This window comes from Acanthopagrus latus, chromosome 21 (genome assembly GCF_904848185.1).
Source record: "Acanthopagrus latus isolate v.2019 chromosome 21, fAcaLat1.1, whole genome shotgun sequence".
Classification (NCBI taxonomy): Eukaryota; Metazoa; Chordata; class Actinopteri; order Spariformes; family Sparidae; genus Acanthopagrus; species Acanthopagrus latus.
Window position 1 is genome coordinate 26,547,358 of NC_051059.1, and position 16,634 is coordinate 26,563,991.

General features: G+C 45.1%; 1 protein-coding gene across 1 annotated transcript in view; it reads left to right on the top strand.

Moving 5' to 3' along the window:
- Positions 1–15,933, top strand: part of basp1 (brain abundant, membrane attached signal protein 1) — a 43,245-nt gene extending 27,312 nt beyond the window's left edge. Inside the window, exon 2 of the mRNA XM_037083052.1 lies at positions 12,485–15,933. Coding sequence (XP_036938947.1) covers positions 12,501–13,127 — 627 coding nt within the window. The 5' untranslated portion in view covers positions 12,485–12,500 and the 3' untranslated portion in view covers positions 13,128–15,933. The remainder of the gene's footprint in view (positions 1–12,484) is intronic.
- Positions 15,934–16,634: the final 701 nt, after the last annotated feature.

The following is a 16,634-nucleotide window of genomic DNA, read 5'->3' on the forward strand; positions in this document are numbered from 1 at the left end:
TTATGCTGTATGGGTCAACACTGCAGTCACATTCAGAGCTGCTCACACAATGGTGTTTGCCTATAACTCACAGAACTGGACCCTTGTCGAAACATGAGGTTCATTAATGTCAAGTACGACTGGAACTGGAGTGAAAATTAATCTAAAAGTCAACATCTTCAAGCCTGAAGGGAAAGATTCACGATCCAGGAGAAGGTTAAAGAGCAACAGAAGATATACGTTCGTCTGCTTCACTGATTTGATTTTGATTTTCCAGCGTCCCAGTGGTCCTACATCTTCCTTACTGTGAACTGGATCTGACCCTAAAGGACAGATTTGGGGATTACTTGATCATAAATTACCACCAAAGTCCACGTCACGTTCAAGAACATTTTAAAGAAGTGTGGTTAGACTTTAGGAAGCGCACACTTCCATGGGCTGACTGAGAGCTGGACAACCGTTTCAGCTTAAACTAAACAATAAAATGTGTTTTTAGCAAAACCAGGAATGAAGATTTGTGGATTTTCATCCCTCACACAGACACTGGACTGTTCACAGCTGACCTGAAGGAGAAGAAAATATATAAAACCTAAAGCCGCTTTCTAAATTCTATGTGCAGTAACGATGACGTCCAGATAGACTTCCTGAAACCTACATTTGTGCTCATGGGGATCTATTTCTAGACTTTGCAATCAGCCTCACCTGGCTCAGGTGTGAGGAGCTGGAACAGAATCACACACCTGAACTCTCAACCTGCAATCACAGAGCTCCTCAGACCAGAGTGTCACATGTGACCTGTGCAGATTCCTTCAGACTGAATATGGATCCATAGCTTCGTGTGTCGCTGCCACTCAACGTGTCGAGCGTTCAAAGTTCAGTGGCGGGTCGATTTGTTCTATTCACGCAGACGACAAAGAACTGAGAAGTCGATGTGTCACCCTGCATGTTTCTGAAGACATACTGAGACGCCCGTCACCTCTGAACACAATCACAGCTCTGTTCAATCATTACAGTCTCATCTCGTGTGTTGGGGTGTTTGACAGAGGCAGACAAGTCAGATCGATGCACGTTATGCAACCGTACGTCTCACAAACACACGTTTACATCACAGATTTGTCAGGTGTCGTAACCTGCAGGTGTGCTGGACTCTTTAAAGTAGCCAGGTGTGATGCTGCCCACACACTGAGACCTTTTTGTACCTTTTAGTACGTAAGCTCTGCAGCATAACTTTAGAAAATCTACTGGATTCAACAGACACAGTTACACCTGATGACTCGGGTTAAATCGGTGTCACCTCCAGATTCTCCAGTTCACCTGAGAAGACGAGTTTCTGTGTTCAGTGTTGTAAAACTTTAGGTAATCTCTTAAAAAGGTCCAGTGAGACTGACCAGTTCAGTATCCCAGACCTCCCCCTCTTCATGTGACTGTGAACATGTGAAAGGCTTTCTAACATCAGTGTTTGGTTTGTCCGTTCTGGGCTGCTGTAGAAACATGGCGGTGCAACATGGCAGAGTCTGTACATCTCCCGGGTTCCCCTCACTTCCTCCTTTGCTGCTGTAATAATTACTCTGGCCACTAGAGGTCACAGCCTGACAAGAAACATGGGTCATAATAAGCTGCGTTCACAGTCGACCTCAGTGTTGTAGAAGCCTCAGCTAAGATCTGAAGTAAGATTGAGACCCAAGATGTAACAAACACTCGGTTTAATGACGTGAAATCATTAGACTCATGACAGCCAATTAAATGTCAACGTAGCGCTCTGATTGGTCACATAATTAGTGACTTGTGACATCATGTGGGGTTCACCATGTTTCCTGTTAGACTGCACAGCTTGCCTTCAGCTCCATCTGATCCAACTCCAACAACAGGTTGCGACACTAATTAGACTTCATTAAATTAGCGTCACCTCCCGGAGGAGCCGCCGGGCGAGTCGGCTCATGTCCCCTCACGCTGCTTCTCGCTGGGATACAGAAGCTCAGTTATTCATTACCTGATGAAGAAACAGGAAGTAAAGTGAATCAGAAATAACCAGTCTCTAACCGGGAGATCCGACAGAGCGTCTCTGAGGCTGGCTGTTGGTGTTTTCCCAGCAGAGGTGGCAGGTTAGCGAGCGTGTAAATACCAAACAGGCCTTGAGGTTCAGTGACGGGCGGCTGGCTTCGTCCGCGGCCTCCGACTCTCTTATCAGTCTGTGAAAACAGAGTCGAGGCAGCGAGCGCACCTGACAGGACCCATCAGTCACGGTGACTACAGCGCTGGTATCTGCAGTCTGCACAGCTACACACATGATGCTTTCAGGTGCGCTGCTGCTGCTGCTGTGTCACAATTGTGTTGATTTGTAATTTTAGAATACACATTTTTATTTCAACCCAATGAGAATAAACTGGGATTTCAGTGTTGATTTTTAGTGGACACCTGAGTGATGTACAGTTGAAAAACATCCACTTCTTACAAAACAGACATTTGTGGATTATTTTGAGGAATTGTTGGTTGAATGAGAGACAGTAATGATTAACATGAAGGGATTTCTCCAATGTCATGCTGCACTAGCAGGTGAAGTTCATTTAACTTAATTTTTCATATTAAATTTGATAAATATGGAGCTATATCGTCTGCGTACTGCTAACAAAACGTTACCAGGACGATGTGATCAGAGCAGTTTTATTCATTTACATATGAAACAGCATAGTGCTTAGTGTTGACGACTGCTAGTTTGAGCCCTGTACATATGATTATATGTCATTGACCTGACTAAAAGAAAACCAAATTCAAATTTCACAGTTCAAAGCCAGTATTTCCAGTCCCAGTGAAATATCGTCTAAATATGAACGTTTAATCGACATCTTTAGTGGCTCGTAAAGAGTCGCCAACACATTTAATAACACCAAACGCAAAGTGATGACAGGAAAGTCTTTTGTCATGTTATGAAACACATTTTATATAATCTACCCAATATTTCCTGAGATATTTAACTGTGAAACAAGATGGTGGATCATAGCTGCGAGCGGCTGCGACTGGTGGAGCAGAGGGAACGTCTGCAGATCAGATCAGAGTCATTTATTTCAGCTTGTTCTTTATGTAAAAAGGAGGAAATTAAACAGTTTTGCTCGCTGCAGTTTGTCAACGTTGAACTAATAGCACATTCTGGATTTATTTCTGAAGCAGGAAGTGATCTCAACAAGTCATCACTTTGTTCTAATTACCCAGAGTACACACAGACTGCCCACTGCTTATTCTGGCCTCAGGCTGAACGCACACACACACACACGCACACGCACGCACACACACACACACACACACACACACACACACACACACACACACACACACACACAGGCATTGATAAACACACAAACAGCACCATGATTCATTGGTGTTTAGAGGATCAATCCTCAAATTGACAGAGCTTGAGAAAACTCCTGGGCTGGAAATGGTTATTGATCGGCGCCGTGCGACCACAGAGAGCCGCTGTGTGTTCAGCTGCTGCTTACGAGTCAGAGGACGCACTCGGCTGAGATGAAAGCCAGCGAGACGCTTTTTTTTTTCTTTTTTTTTTTTTTACTGAGACGTTTATTACTGAATACAAAATGGCTCCGGACGCTTTGTTGGCTGCAGAGGAAAACCGACGGCAGACAAAACAAAACAGAAGAGAAAGGGATTACGTCCCTCTCTGTGGATTCGGTGGCATTTCACTCTGCAAAATCCTCTCGTCCTCAGACGCTCACATGACCTCCGTGTCTGCAAAGCTGGCAGAAGTTTGTCTGCATGAGAAGTCGTTTACCACAAACGAGCTGCTCGTCCCATTTCTGTAGAACTCTGTGCAAAACTACTCTTGGTTGCAGTGTGACGCTGGATGCTGCAGCTTGAGTGTTGTTCTGTCAAAAGCACATAAAATAAATAAAAGCATAAAAGCATCTGGATAAAAACAATGCAATATGATAATGCACCGAGAGAACAATAGACATCACTGAGGGCGATATCCCATAATATTAGAACACTTTGTTAAGTGCATATAAAACAACTGCAATAAAGAGATACAGCCGTAGAGACGGTGGGTCCATTATCTGTCAGATAGAATGTGTGTTTCAGAACCAGCACTGGAGTGATGAAGCCTGTAAGCGTCTCTGATTATGTGACAACAGTGTTGAGTGACATCATTTCCTCTCTCTGCTCAGCGACCTGCAACACTCTGTCGTTCCCTCTTGACGTGTTGTCTTTCCTTGTTTCTGCTGCGAACTGCTCCAGAGACTGTTGTTGGTGTTGTTGTCTGAGACAACCGGGTCAGACTTACAGGCGAGTTCAGGTGATACCAAGACTTTCAGCAAAATACCCATAATTCATTGCAGTACGGTCAGGCGTGTTGGCATGCTAACATTAGCAGTTAGCTTGTAGCGCTGCTGTTGAAGACTTTGGTAAATATCGAAAATAAAAACTTTTATACATCATAACTCAGAAGTTGTCGTTGCTCAAGCTTGTGATATTTGTTTCGTGTTTTCGGAAGGCACTGACAGATTACGTATTTTATCTGAACAGGTATTTCGAGTTATAGTTAGAGGTCCAATTTATAACTTATCAAATACTGCTGCTTTGAGTTTGTAGGTGGGGTCGGCCTCCATCCCAAAACTGCAGTATTCGACATCTAAACTACTGAATAGGTTGACTGTCAATCCACAAAGCATTTCAACTTACATGACTGATCAGCTGTTCTCTGTCTACATTATAATCACTGCATTTCTTCCTCATCTGTGGACAGCATGCAACATGGCCGATGCTAGCTGACACTTTGTTCACCTCCGGCCTCTGTGTCGTCATCCTGTGATGAAATGACGCTTTACGTGGCCTCGTTCATTTGCTCAGAACAGTTTATGGAAACACACCAGATTCACACTCTGATTTAGTTCGCTTGGAAACATGGCTACTGACTCCCAACGACCCTTATCATCACGTTACGATCAATCAACTATTTTTATGTCTTTGGCGACGCTGACAGACGACACACAACGTGAAATTAAGTCAAGTTTGGCAGAAAAACCTCCTGGATTCTCGTCCAGATGAATATGAAACGTAGTCGTACGTTCGAGCTCTGAACACCTTCCTTCTGTACACGTGAATGAAACGATGTGCACACAGCTGGAGGTCACAGCAGAGCGAATGTGTTTACAGTTGGACAGAAATAGCTGTTAGCTGCCGGCTCTGCTGCTAGCTCTGACACAGGGGAGCGGCACCGATGATACGCTTTGTGCCTGCTACTGTATCCTGAAATTCACAGGCAGCTCTACGCTTTCAGGCTGGAGTATGAGTGTAGAAAATGTGGCGGAAACGGTGGCAGAAAATATACTTCCTCGCTCGCCAAGGTTTTGGAGCTCTGCGTTTTTAAAATAGCACGCCTCTGTGGGAAAATCATCCGGGCACAATGTGAGAATTTCACCTCCTCAAACCGTCGTCATGGACTCCAATCTGTCATTCCAGCGACTTGAATATATCAAATCGGCCTCCACCGACTGTGAGCTCCCAGCATCCTCTGCTCCCCCCTTTTACTTCCAACTCAGTGCAAAGCGCCGGTGCAGAGGGCTTTTTTTATTTTTTTTTATTTGTGTGTCTGCGAGTGTGATTGGGCCAAATTTTCTGCTCCAGTTTTCCAGCCCGTCCGCTCAGCTCCCTGCACTCGCCTGCTGCAGTTTGGTGAAACAGACTCGTCTGAAATCATCCAGCTGGATGGCAGCGGGAGGAAGTGCTCCGGCCTGGGTTATGAATTATAGCTTTACATTCATGTTGGGAGCACACAGGGTAGATACCTCACTTCACTGTGCTCCTTCATATGGCAGTGAGCTTAAAAAGTTCCACAGCTTACCTAACAAGATGTGTGTTGTGTTGTCAGGGTGAAGTGTCCAGGTTTCATGTCGATATAAAGAATAAAACCTTGGCGACTGTATCTGGCAACCTCGGCTGTATAACTGAGGTCTGCGGAGAAAAGACTGGCAGCTGAGTAAACTGCGGTTTATCGAGAAATCCTCTGTAAGACACGATAAAATATACTTCGTCCCCCGGGAGTGTGGCCAGAAATTTGAATTTATGAGGGCCTGTGGAAGATGACGTGAGCAGGAAGTGGAGCTGAAGGTGAAATGTAAAAATGTAAATCAGCTCCATGGGTTTCTGTACTTTTCTGTTTACTGTTGCCTGGCAACATGTGGCACTTTCAGGAACTAAGCTGAGCTGCAAACTTCATTCTTCATTCAGTGACTCTTACAACATGTTCACACAACTATCGCAGCAGTGTGCGTTTGCATTTGAACTTTTCGTTGACTGCTAATTGATCTGTGATGTTAATGGCTGCAGCAGCATCGTGCCGGGCCGCGGCCGGAGGGGTCGTGTTGGTTCTAGACGTGCTGAAGGGTGGAGGAGCGTCCTCCACGTCGCTGTCTGAGTTTTCCCTGGACTTTTTTCTCTTCTGACAACCGTCATCTGTCCCTCTTTCTCAAATGCAATTCTTGTCTCGAGAGTTTTGTTTTGCCATCTGTCCTGTAAAGATCCGTTACTGAGGTCCATTAAACGCTGTGATGGCAGCGCTTGTGCCAAGGTGACCCAGAGACATGAAGGAGACGTGGAGCAGTCGAGGTGATTTTGTGTTCCTCTCGACACTAGAACAAAGTCCACACTCCAGTGAGGAGAGTGTTAACAACATTTTTCCATATTGTGCCATCAGAAAAGGACGTGTTAGTTTGAATGAATACAAACAACACTTTAAGCGCTTCTGACAGATTCCCCCCACCCAAAAAAGAAAAAAAATGCAGGCAAATTGCTTAAAGCCATGAAAAACCAATCTGTGTGAGGCTTTGGAGTCGTTACTAATCTGACAGCTGCAGTGTCAGGGAGGTCAGGTGAAGAGCCGACTGACTGAGCACTGATCGAGTCTAAATCTACAGCAGCCGGGCTGAAACGGACAGCTGCAGCCGCTGAGAGTGGCTCAGTCGCACTGTGATAAGGTAGAACTGTCTTAAAATGGAGGTCAGTGTGACACACGAGGTGAAACCGTGTTGCTTTTTTAGCTGCAGGCTGGATTCAAAATGGGACGATCTGTCCGTGTCACAGTCCCGTGAAAACCGTGTTACTCCCAAAATGTCGGCTTCTAGGAACAAAGACACGGTGCTGCTGATGCCGAGGGATGCGTTTTTGATTTTAGAGGGGAGAATGTACAGAGTTTCAGTGAGCCACTGAATCCAGTATTACAAATTTAATCCAGGCTGGTGAAGGAGGAACACCAGTTGAGGTTAAGAGAAAGCACTTGAGTAATTTCATGTAAATGTGGAAGGAAGAGGTTTTCCATGACATGATCTAAAAAAAGTGTCTTCATGCGGAAACCAAACTGTGGTCAGTGCTCCTGCAGCTCCTCCTGCTCTCTGCCGTCCATATGATTTTCCATCGGACGTGGAAGCGGAGCGAGTGAGTCCGATCGGGCCGGGGTGTCGGCCGGCGACAGCTTTAACCTTTAACGTGTCATGTTGGACGGCAGGAACGGAGAACCTGCCAGGCCGGACTCACCGCTGCTCCACGGCCGGGGATTTACTGAGACCCCAGGACCTCCTGGAGACCTCCATCTGCCCCAGCAGAGGGACGGGAGGGAGGGAAGACAATCTGACCCCCGAACATGTGCCAAGAGAAGGCAGTGATCGAATAATGACAGAGAGGAACACATTACCTGGTCACTGTTCATACATCTGTTACATATTAACAAAAACACAACAAACCAAACCCATAAAATCATCGTCTGAACTTAAAAACAGAAACACCAGATCAAATACTGCACCAGGTCGATATTTAGCAGGCTGACAAGGAATTCTGTTGTTCAGGAGGTTAAAAAAAAACAGCTGATAAATATCCAACACATACTGTAACAAAGACACTAAAATGCTCCGTAGAGCTGAGCTGGAGTCCCAAACAGTGGACCTTTAACTTTGTGTTCTTCTTAAGCAGGACGAGGATCCAGCTGAGAGGAAAGATAGTGAAGGTGCGTCTAACAGAGTGAAACAGAAAGAGAGAAATAATCCCAGCAGGGAGAGTCGAATTTAGACCTGCCAAAGAAAATATAGATATAAAGACAGAGAGAGAGAGAGATGGCTGCAGAGGAGGGAGGAGAAGCAGTTCAGAGGAGTGAAATTACACACCCAGGACAGAAAACACTGCAGGTGAAGCAAACGAGCGCAGAGATACGGAGGAGAGGCGAGGCTGGAGTGATGATGGAGGGATTATTGCAGAGAGAAGGAAGTGGGAGGCGAGCGGCGTAGACGAGAAAGAGACAGGCGAGCGGCGGCAGCGGCGGCGGCGTGTGGGCGTGACAGATGAGTCGTCAGAGAGAGAGAACAGATCTGAGGAGGACTCGGCCATCTGCTCCTTCAGGGAACTGTGCTCGTCTTAAAAACCTCTTTGCCGCCTTTTCACACTCGCCAGACACAAATCTGATCGTCGATTAATAATGTTGTTGTGTAAATACTTTTTTTTCTCCGAGCGCTGCTGTGATCAATCATTGTGTTTTGTTAACTCAGCAGCTCGCCGGGGTTGAGCGATTGGAGAGTCGGTGGTTTTAGGGGAGGCAACTGCTGAACACGACGGAAAAGCGGCAGGAAAAAAAAGGCGCAGGTAGTGTTAATCTTGTGTGTTTGCACTCTCAGGGAAAATAAATGGACCAGGGAGGTTTTTCACTGAGCGGTGTGAAGACTGCATTAAAGAGCGTGGAGAGCGCAAAACCTTAAAGAGGCCCAACTGTGTCTAAAATCCATCTGAGGAATGAATGAATGAATGAACGTCCTCGTCCATAAATCACAAAACAGGTCATTGTCTTCTAAACCAAATCATGTCGGCGTTTCCAGACTTTTAATCATTAAGTTTCAATCAAGTTTAGGCAACAAACACGCTCGGTCAGAATCTTGCAACATGATTTTATTATCCTGACGCTTCACTCATCCTGCTGAACAGAATGCAGTCTGACAGGAGAGACGGACAGATCAGTAACTCCTCCTGCATCGTTGGTCTAAATTAAAGTGTCACACTGAAGCCTGAGCAGCAGTGCAGAGGCTTCTGCACAGGACAAATCTAGCTGATTAGTAGTTTTCTTCAAAGTATAAGAGATTTCCACAGAACACCTCGGTCAGGGAACAAGAAAGTGATTTCAGAGATTGCGATCAGGGATTTACGTTGTGAGAAGATTAGCTTTTTACAGACCGCGACAATGAAACTGTGTTTGCAGCGACACTTTCTAAAGTCTTCATGGAGACGTCTGAAGGGTCGAAAGAATCCATTTAACTTAATTAACTTAGAGACGAGGTGACAGGAAGGATGTCTGGTAAAGCAAGTTGGAGAATTTGTTTAGTCATGGGACATCTGGAGCTCTTATGCTTCTGGTGGGACGCTCTGCTAAACGTCCACCTGAAGTCACCGTCTGCATGAAGTGATGCTGTAAGTTCACATCGTGCACGTCAGACTTCCTTTTGTCCCGCAGCTCACAGGTTAAATCAAGTCCTTTGTGCGACCCGGAGCATTTTCTCCAGGTTGTCTCGGCCCTGCCCCAGCTCTTCAAACACTAAAACCACACGCCCAGCAGCGAGGAAGCGTGCCTTTGGTTGAAAAGAAGCCTTTGTCCGCCCAGATGATTGTGAGTCATTGTACTGGCAGCGCAAGCCGGGAGTCAAATGATGTGATGCAGCAGAGAGACCTCCATTGTGGCTCCGTATAAAGCTGCGGCAGGAGCGGCGGCCCTGGCAGATACCGACTGTTGGACGTTCAGGGGAGTTTTGCATGAATAGTGGAGGAATTCAGTCAGCGGCGACGAGGTGATTAGCATTTTGAGTGGATTCACCGCCGGCTCTGTCCCATTCACAGGGCGAATCTGTGAGTAGCCAGCAGAGTGCCTCAGTGGTCGGGTTTGTTTGGGTGGAAAAGGTCACGTCTGCTCTCAGAGACGTCCTGACACATTTTCACATTTGCAGACGGAAGAACAAAGAGATGGTTTGGTTTCAAACACGTCAGCGAAGAATAATCTCAAAGTGTTGTGAAAGTTAGTCCTTTAAAGTCACCACGTTTTAGGACTTTCAGAAGTTTATTTGACGCCATTTTCATTTGCTGCCAACATTTTATTCTGGTGAAAGAAATCAGAGATTTATTGTGAGATTGTGAATTTATTTTGGTTTCACAGTTTTGTCATGAAGTGCTGCACCTAGTTGATACCTGGCAGAGTTTTGACTCGTGAATTCCACGACTGTCTGTCACTTTTGAGTGTTTTCATGCAGCTTCGGATCCGAAAATGGATTAAAGATGTGAGGGCTGTGTTTCGGCGGAGGTGTGTGCTCTCCGAGGGCTTTCTCGTTGTCACATTTAGATTGTTGCCTTTTTAAGAACAGCAAATAAATAGTTTGAGTATTTTCCTGTCAAAACATTGTCAAGGTTGAAGAAAAAAACCTTTTCAGTTTTTCTCTGGTGAACGCAGCAGTTCGGAGATTTCAAGGCAGATTTTGAAACATAAATTGCACGTTCTCTTGGCGTAATAAGCGGGACGGAATGCCAAGTTGTTTCTGGCAGTTTTAAGCATCAATATACAGACTTCATATTTCAAACAACAAATTGTGCCGTTCTTGAGTCTTTGCTCCTAATAAGCCTGATTTGTTGTGCTATTGAAGTCCTCTTCCCTGTCGAGCTGACAGATGGTGAGATCCATGAAAAAAGGCTTCGACTGAGGGAGTGAGCCAGGAATCTGCAGGTGTGTGTGTGTGTGTGTGTGTGTGTGTGTGTGTGTGCAGCCTGCCTACACACACTGATATCTACCTGCTCAGTGGCTGTTTACCTACAGCTCTTAATCACATGTAAAGCCATCTTTGAGTGCCGCCACACAGAAGTCTCCAGCTTCCGTTCAGTTTTCCAGGAGAATATTCTTCGCTGATGACACGATGTTGTACGTTTAAGGATTCGGTGTTAATAACTGTGGCAGATTGGGGCTTTATTTGCTTTTTTTTTTTTTTTTTTTTTTTTAGTTTCTGTTAAATCTGTTAAAGGGAAAGTTCACCCAAAAATCAAGGATACATATTTGTCCTCCTACGTGCGGTGCTATTTATCCATCCAGAGCCAACAATATATTACACATTACAGCCTCATTAGATGGCGGTCTTACTAAAGCCTTCCCTGCTCACTTATTGAATCTACTGGCATCTTTAACACCTGAGAAATCAATAACACAATGTCTGGCGCCAAACGAGAGAATTTCAGTCTCGCATCGCGGCCCATTGCTGAGCGCTGTTGATGTAAACTGTAATATCGTGGTGTCGCAAAATGGTGATAAAAAATGGTTGACTGGACGAAACCTGACATCCAAGCTGATTCAGGTAGAAGTCACAGAAAGTTTGAGAAGCGTTTGATTAAAACATCATATTTTACCAGTTCTTCACGGACCACCAGGGGGCGCTCGTATGCCACACATTCTGATCCGGATCAGTTCGGTGTGAGCTGTCGAATTTAGGAGATATCGTCGGCTGTAGAGACGTCTGCCTCCCCTCAAATACAAGATGGCACTCGGCTTGTGGTGCTCAGCAAAACGACGAAGTACATTTAGAAAAGTCAACAGAGATGTCTCTTTCCAGAAATCATGCCCAGGGTACTTAAGAATTCGCAGAGATTTGCTGTGAGCAGCTTCATGTCGGAACTATTTTCTTTAAGGAAGCATCTCATCGACTCGCTGATTGTTCATTGACGATGATTTCGAATGTTTTACTAACATCTCTTCAAGCTGTGGACTCAGTTAGAGGAACATAAACCTTTCTGACTGGAGTGTTGTCTCTGTGACACAAATTGTAATTTTCTCTCAGCGTCTCAGCTGTGGAGGCACTTTCTTGATTAGGAGTTGTTGTTCTGAGAGGTGAGGACAAGATGTGACGGTCTCTGATGGAATATAAGACTTAGTTTGTCTCTTTCATCACAGAATCGAACTGCTGTTACTCTTTTCTTTTAATTTCTGTCTGTAGCAGCTCAGTGCTGTTTCCTCTCATCATGGTTAAATAAGCTTTGCTCGATCTGAAAGAAGCGGAGATCGTGCTGAGCGGCTCTCTGAGGGGTTTGTGGTTCAGGCTGAGAGAACACATCAAAAATGCAACTTGAGAGATGTTTCTCCATAAATGCACATAACTACTGCACATCGTCTCTGTGTGCATCATTTTCCTCCTGCTCTCATGAAGCTCCTGCCTACATGTCAAGATGTTGCACTCGCCGTCTCATACAGACAAGTCTGTACACCGCGACGCTGCTGGTGCAACAGAATGAGTCATTTCTATCACAAAAAGAGAGAGACTGCTGCACAAACATCACATCAGTCATTTGTGGCGATATTTTCTTATTTCAGTCTGGAGCTTTTTACTTTTGCTCACATTTGGTTCATGCTTGGTTTGGGGATGTGCTTTCTTTTTTATTGCATTTTCTTAGTAAGATGAACGAATTGACTGAAATTCATGTATTTTTCCTTCTGTTTCAGAGGCCAGAGATCCAAAATGGGAGGCAAGCTCAGCAAAAAGAAGAAGGGATACAATGTAAACGATGAAAAGGCCAAAGACAAGGATGCCAAGGCAGAGGGGGCCTCCGCTGAGGAGAGCGAGGCGCCGAAAGACAACAAAGACGAGGCTGCTGCCGACACTAAGGAGGTAGCGAACGACACGGCGGCCAAGGAGGCTCCGGCAGCAGACGCTGCAGCGCCTAAAGAGGAGGAGAAGAACGCAGCTCCTGCCGCAAAGGAGCCCGAGAAACCTGCCGCCAACGCCGAGCCTAAAGAGGCACCTAAGAGCGCCGAGCCCGCCAAGGCTGAGGAGAAACCAGCTGCTCCCGCCCCGGCCAAGGAAGCGGCCCCTGCCGCCAAGGAGCCCGAGGCTAAGGCCGCGGCGCCGACCCCGGCGGCTGAGAGTAAAGATGAGGCCGACGCCAAAAAGACTGAGGCCCCCGCGGCACCAGCAGCCAAAGCCGAGGCGGCCCCCGCTGCCTCCCCTGACCCCAAGCCCACGGAGGCGCCGGCAAAGGAGGCCGCTGCAGCCCCTAGTTCAACACCAGCCAGCGAGCCTCCCGCCAAGGAGGCGAACGCCACAGAGGCACCAAGCAAGGATCAAACCGTAGCAGTTCAAGATTAATGGACAGCTTCTTTTCGGAAATTAAAAAAATAAAGTACCTAACTCAACGATGATGAAGATTAAAAAAAGTGAAAATGAAATTAACTAGCCCACCCATATTCTGATGATAACAATAATGATAATAATTGTAATAATGATGATGTGTTGAACGAGGAGGACTGGAGCAACCACCTGGAGAAGTTTCCCACCGCTGCAGATGATTATTGCTATTATTATTGTTATGTTTGATTTTATTTTTTTCTGCTGTAGTATTTGAACTTTGATACGAGTCTGTGTCGGCCATTCCACCTCCATCATCCCTCTCCCTCGTACGTCAAGAGGTTTAACCCATCTCAGCCCGCAGAAGGCCAGCGTTCATCCGTGCACCCTCCGCTCTGTGGATGTCACCAGTCAAACGTTTAGGGGAGTGGACGGAGGGGAGGTGGGGGGAGGGGAGGGTTCAGAAATCACTTTACCAGCTGGACCATTGATCCGTCCACCCTTCAGCTCTCACCCTTCCTCTCATCCTCCTCTTCAGAGCATTGTGTTCTCAGCTTCGGCTCAATTGTGGCTCTGTCCTTTTTTTTAACCCATCCTCCAACGCTTTTTTTTTTAGTATTGCTGGGTTGCGTTACCATCCACGTTTCCTCTCTGGGTCACACGCCACTCTCTCAACCAACTCTTAACGTTTAAATCTCACGTGAGGACCGAGAATGTTTCGGGCTTTCTGGGACATTTCCGAGGTTGAAGAAGTCTGACTTTGCAGAGCGAAACACATTCTTAGACGTAACAAAACAGTCGTAGGAATTTTTTCAGATAGACTTCTAGATTTTGTACTGAAACCCTTAGCTATATTATAAGTGAACTAAGAGGTTTTTTAACATTTGTAATACGCTTAAAAAATCTGCAAAGCCTTGCTGCAAAGACCTCCGCAGTGTTATTAGAAAGTCTGAGGGAAGTCTCTGATCCTCCGTCGCAATCTGGTGACTAATTTGAGCAGATTTTTTAATTTCAACAGACAAATCTACTGCTGACCTGGACGAGCAGGCTTCACAGTCCCGGGCTGGAGGTGTTCTGATAAAAAATACCAAGTCGGTGACGTTTCCTGCATTATCAGTTCATTTGTGTCGCTCAAAACAGAATAATTAATCTGGATCTTACCTGTGATTATCTTCAGTAGACAAACTCTAAAAGTCCTACAATCAAGGCTGAGCTGCAGCACATACACAAAAAGTAAAAGTATAGTGTGAGAGCGTAAAGATAGAGAGAACTAACAAACACAAAAAGACAAAAATCTCCAACTTCTGTCTGCGTATGTTTTCAGATGATGGCGTTAAGGTATTTCCTGCCTTAGAAATTCAAACAAACACTCCAGAACTCGTGGAGCCGTCTAACAGCTCCACATCCACGTCCGTCCCTGTGGAGTGAAACCTCACCGGTTGGGTATCGAAGCAGGTGAAACCACCTGAGACGAGGTCACTGACGAGAGCTGTTCGGTCCAGGTCGGTCATGAGATGTCTGATCCCGCTGAGGACAGGAGGGGGGGAGGGGAGGGGGGGTTTGTTTCTATGGCAACCACACACCATAGCTATCATGATGGGATGGAAAAGCCTCACACACGGAAAGGGAGCTTTTGATTTGATCATTTTCACTCCTCATGCATCATTTCTGCATCTCATCAGTTTGCTTTCAGAGATATATATGACATGTAGGTACATGTGTGCAGCGGTGGAGACGAGTACTTACTCTGTGTTTTTAAACTGCAGTAGAAGTATCAATATTACTTTGGAAAAATACTCCACAGCAGAAAGGAAGGAAGGAAGGAAGGAAGGAAGGAAGGAAGGACCTGAAGAAGAAGCTTTGTGGGGATTTTCCTGCTTTAATATGAGCTGAAGAAAGAAAAGAAGTAAAGACGGACTGAAAGAGAGAGTGAAGATATAGAAACAAGCGCAGAGGGACGTACTGACCTGCATCTTTTTACTTTATATAAAAGTATTTATATAACGGTGGTGGAGAAATACTCCACGGCAGCAAAGTACTGCATTGTCATCCAAGGTGAAGGTACTGATAGTGACGAGAGTGAAGAGAGAAACAAAGGAATGAGGGAATAAGGAAGGAAGGTAAGATGTAAACAAGGAAGGAGATGAATAAGGAAACATGGAAGGACGAGAAATACCAGCAGCGATCTTTCATAATCTGTGTGTTTGGGAGTAAATACTATAAAATTCCGTTGCGTGAGATACCAGCACCTTAAGATGGAACCGAACTGCAGCGCTTGAGTGAAATGTACTTTGGTCATCTCCACCTCTGCATACATGTCGGTATGTTAACGTATATATTTACTCACCCCATCCATCCATCCATCCATCCATCCATCCATCCATCCATCCATTCGCCAGCGTTTCAGTTCCATCCGACTGACACAGGATGTTGTTTTCCTCCCAGCACTTGTCAAACCGTAGCAGAAACGAACACTGGAGGAGCGCCGCGTGTCACTCGGTTCACTTTTTTCTTCCTCTCTTGACTCAGTAAATTGCATGTCCGTGGTTGGGTGAACCTGTAGTCCTGTCTTTTTGGTCAAGTGGAGAAAAAAAAAAATTAAAAATAAAAATACAAAAAAAAAAAAAAAAAGATTTCTCAGTCTGCATCCATGGCAACTACAGTTGATATTTTCATTCCATGTCTCACCACCTGCTACTTCCACCCCACACGTTCATCCGAAAAACAGAACAAAAAAAAGATATGGAAAATTGATGCATTCAAAATTATATGTACTTGTATAAATGGTGCAACAGTAATAAAATGTAAGAAATTGACTGAAACTTGAGGATTTTGTGCAAGTCAAGTTTTTTTTTTTTTTTGTTGTGCACTCACATGTTAACAAAACACATATTAATGATTTAGATAATTAGGTGTCAGGTTTTAATCCGTCTTTTGGTACATTTGACTTCCATACTCTCTCTGTGTCTACTGCTTCTTACTGAAGGTGGAACACAATTTTAATTTCAATTTATAAGATTCGGTAAATGAAAAAACAGCTGCTCACGGCAGTTTTTAATCCAAGGAACAGGAGGAAACATTGCTTTTGTTGGGCACTGTTTATTTGTGGTGCTCTGGAGTTCATGTGTTTGAGATGGAGGCAACGTGAACTGCAGCAGGAGTGTTCATGGAAATCAAGTGCAACAGTGATGTGTCTTTTGGAGGACAATGTTCGCTCCACAGCACAGAGACAGACGATATTTTAGGCTGACACACACAGTTCTTACTTCCTTAGATGTAAATTCATGTATATTTTTATACTCACAGGAGGGAAAAACACTGATTTTAATGTAGGTCGTCATATAAATGTACGTTTCTCCAAAACCCAGACATGAAACTTCACATTTCTTCATGTGGCATGTTTTCACTTTCGGGTCAGGGCAACACTGTGCTTATGTTCTGGTTAGGTTTCAGTACAAGGACCGGTTGGTCAGGGTTAGAAAACAAGTTTTGAAAGACATTTAGTGGTTTCTAATTCCTAAATGTTGA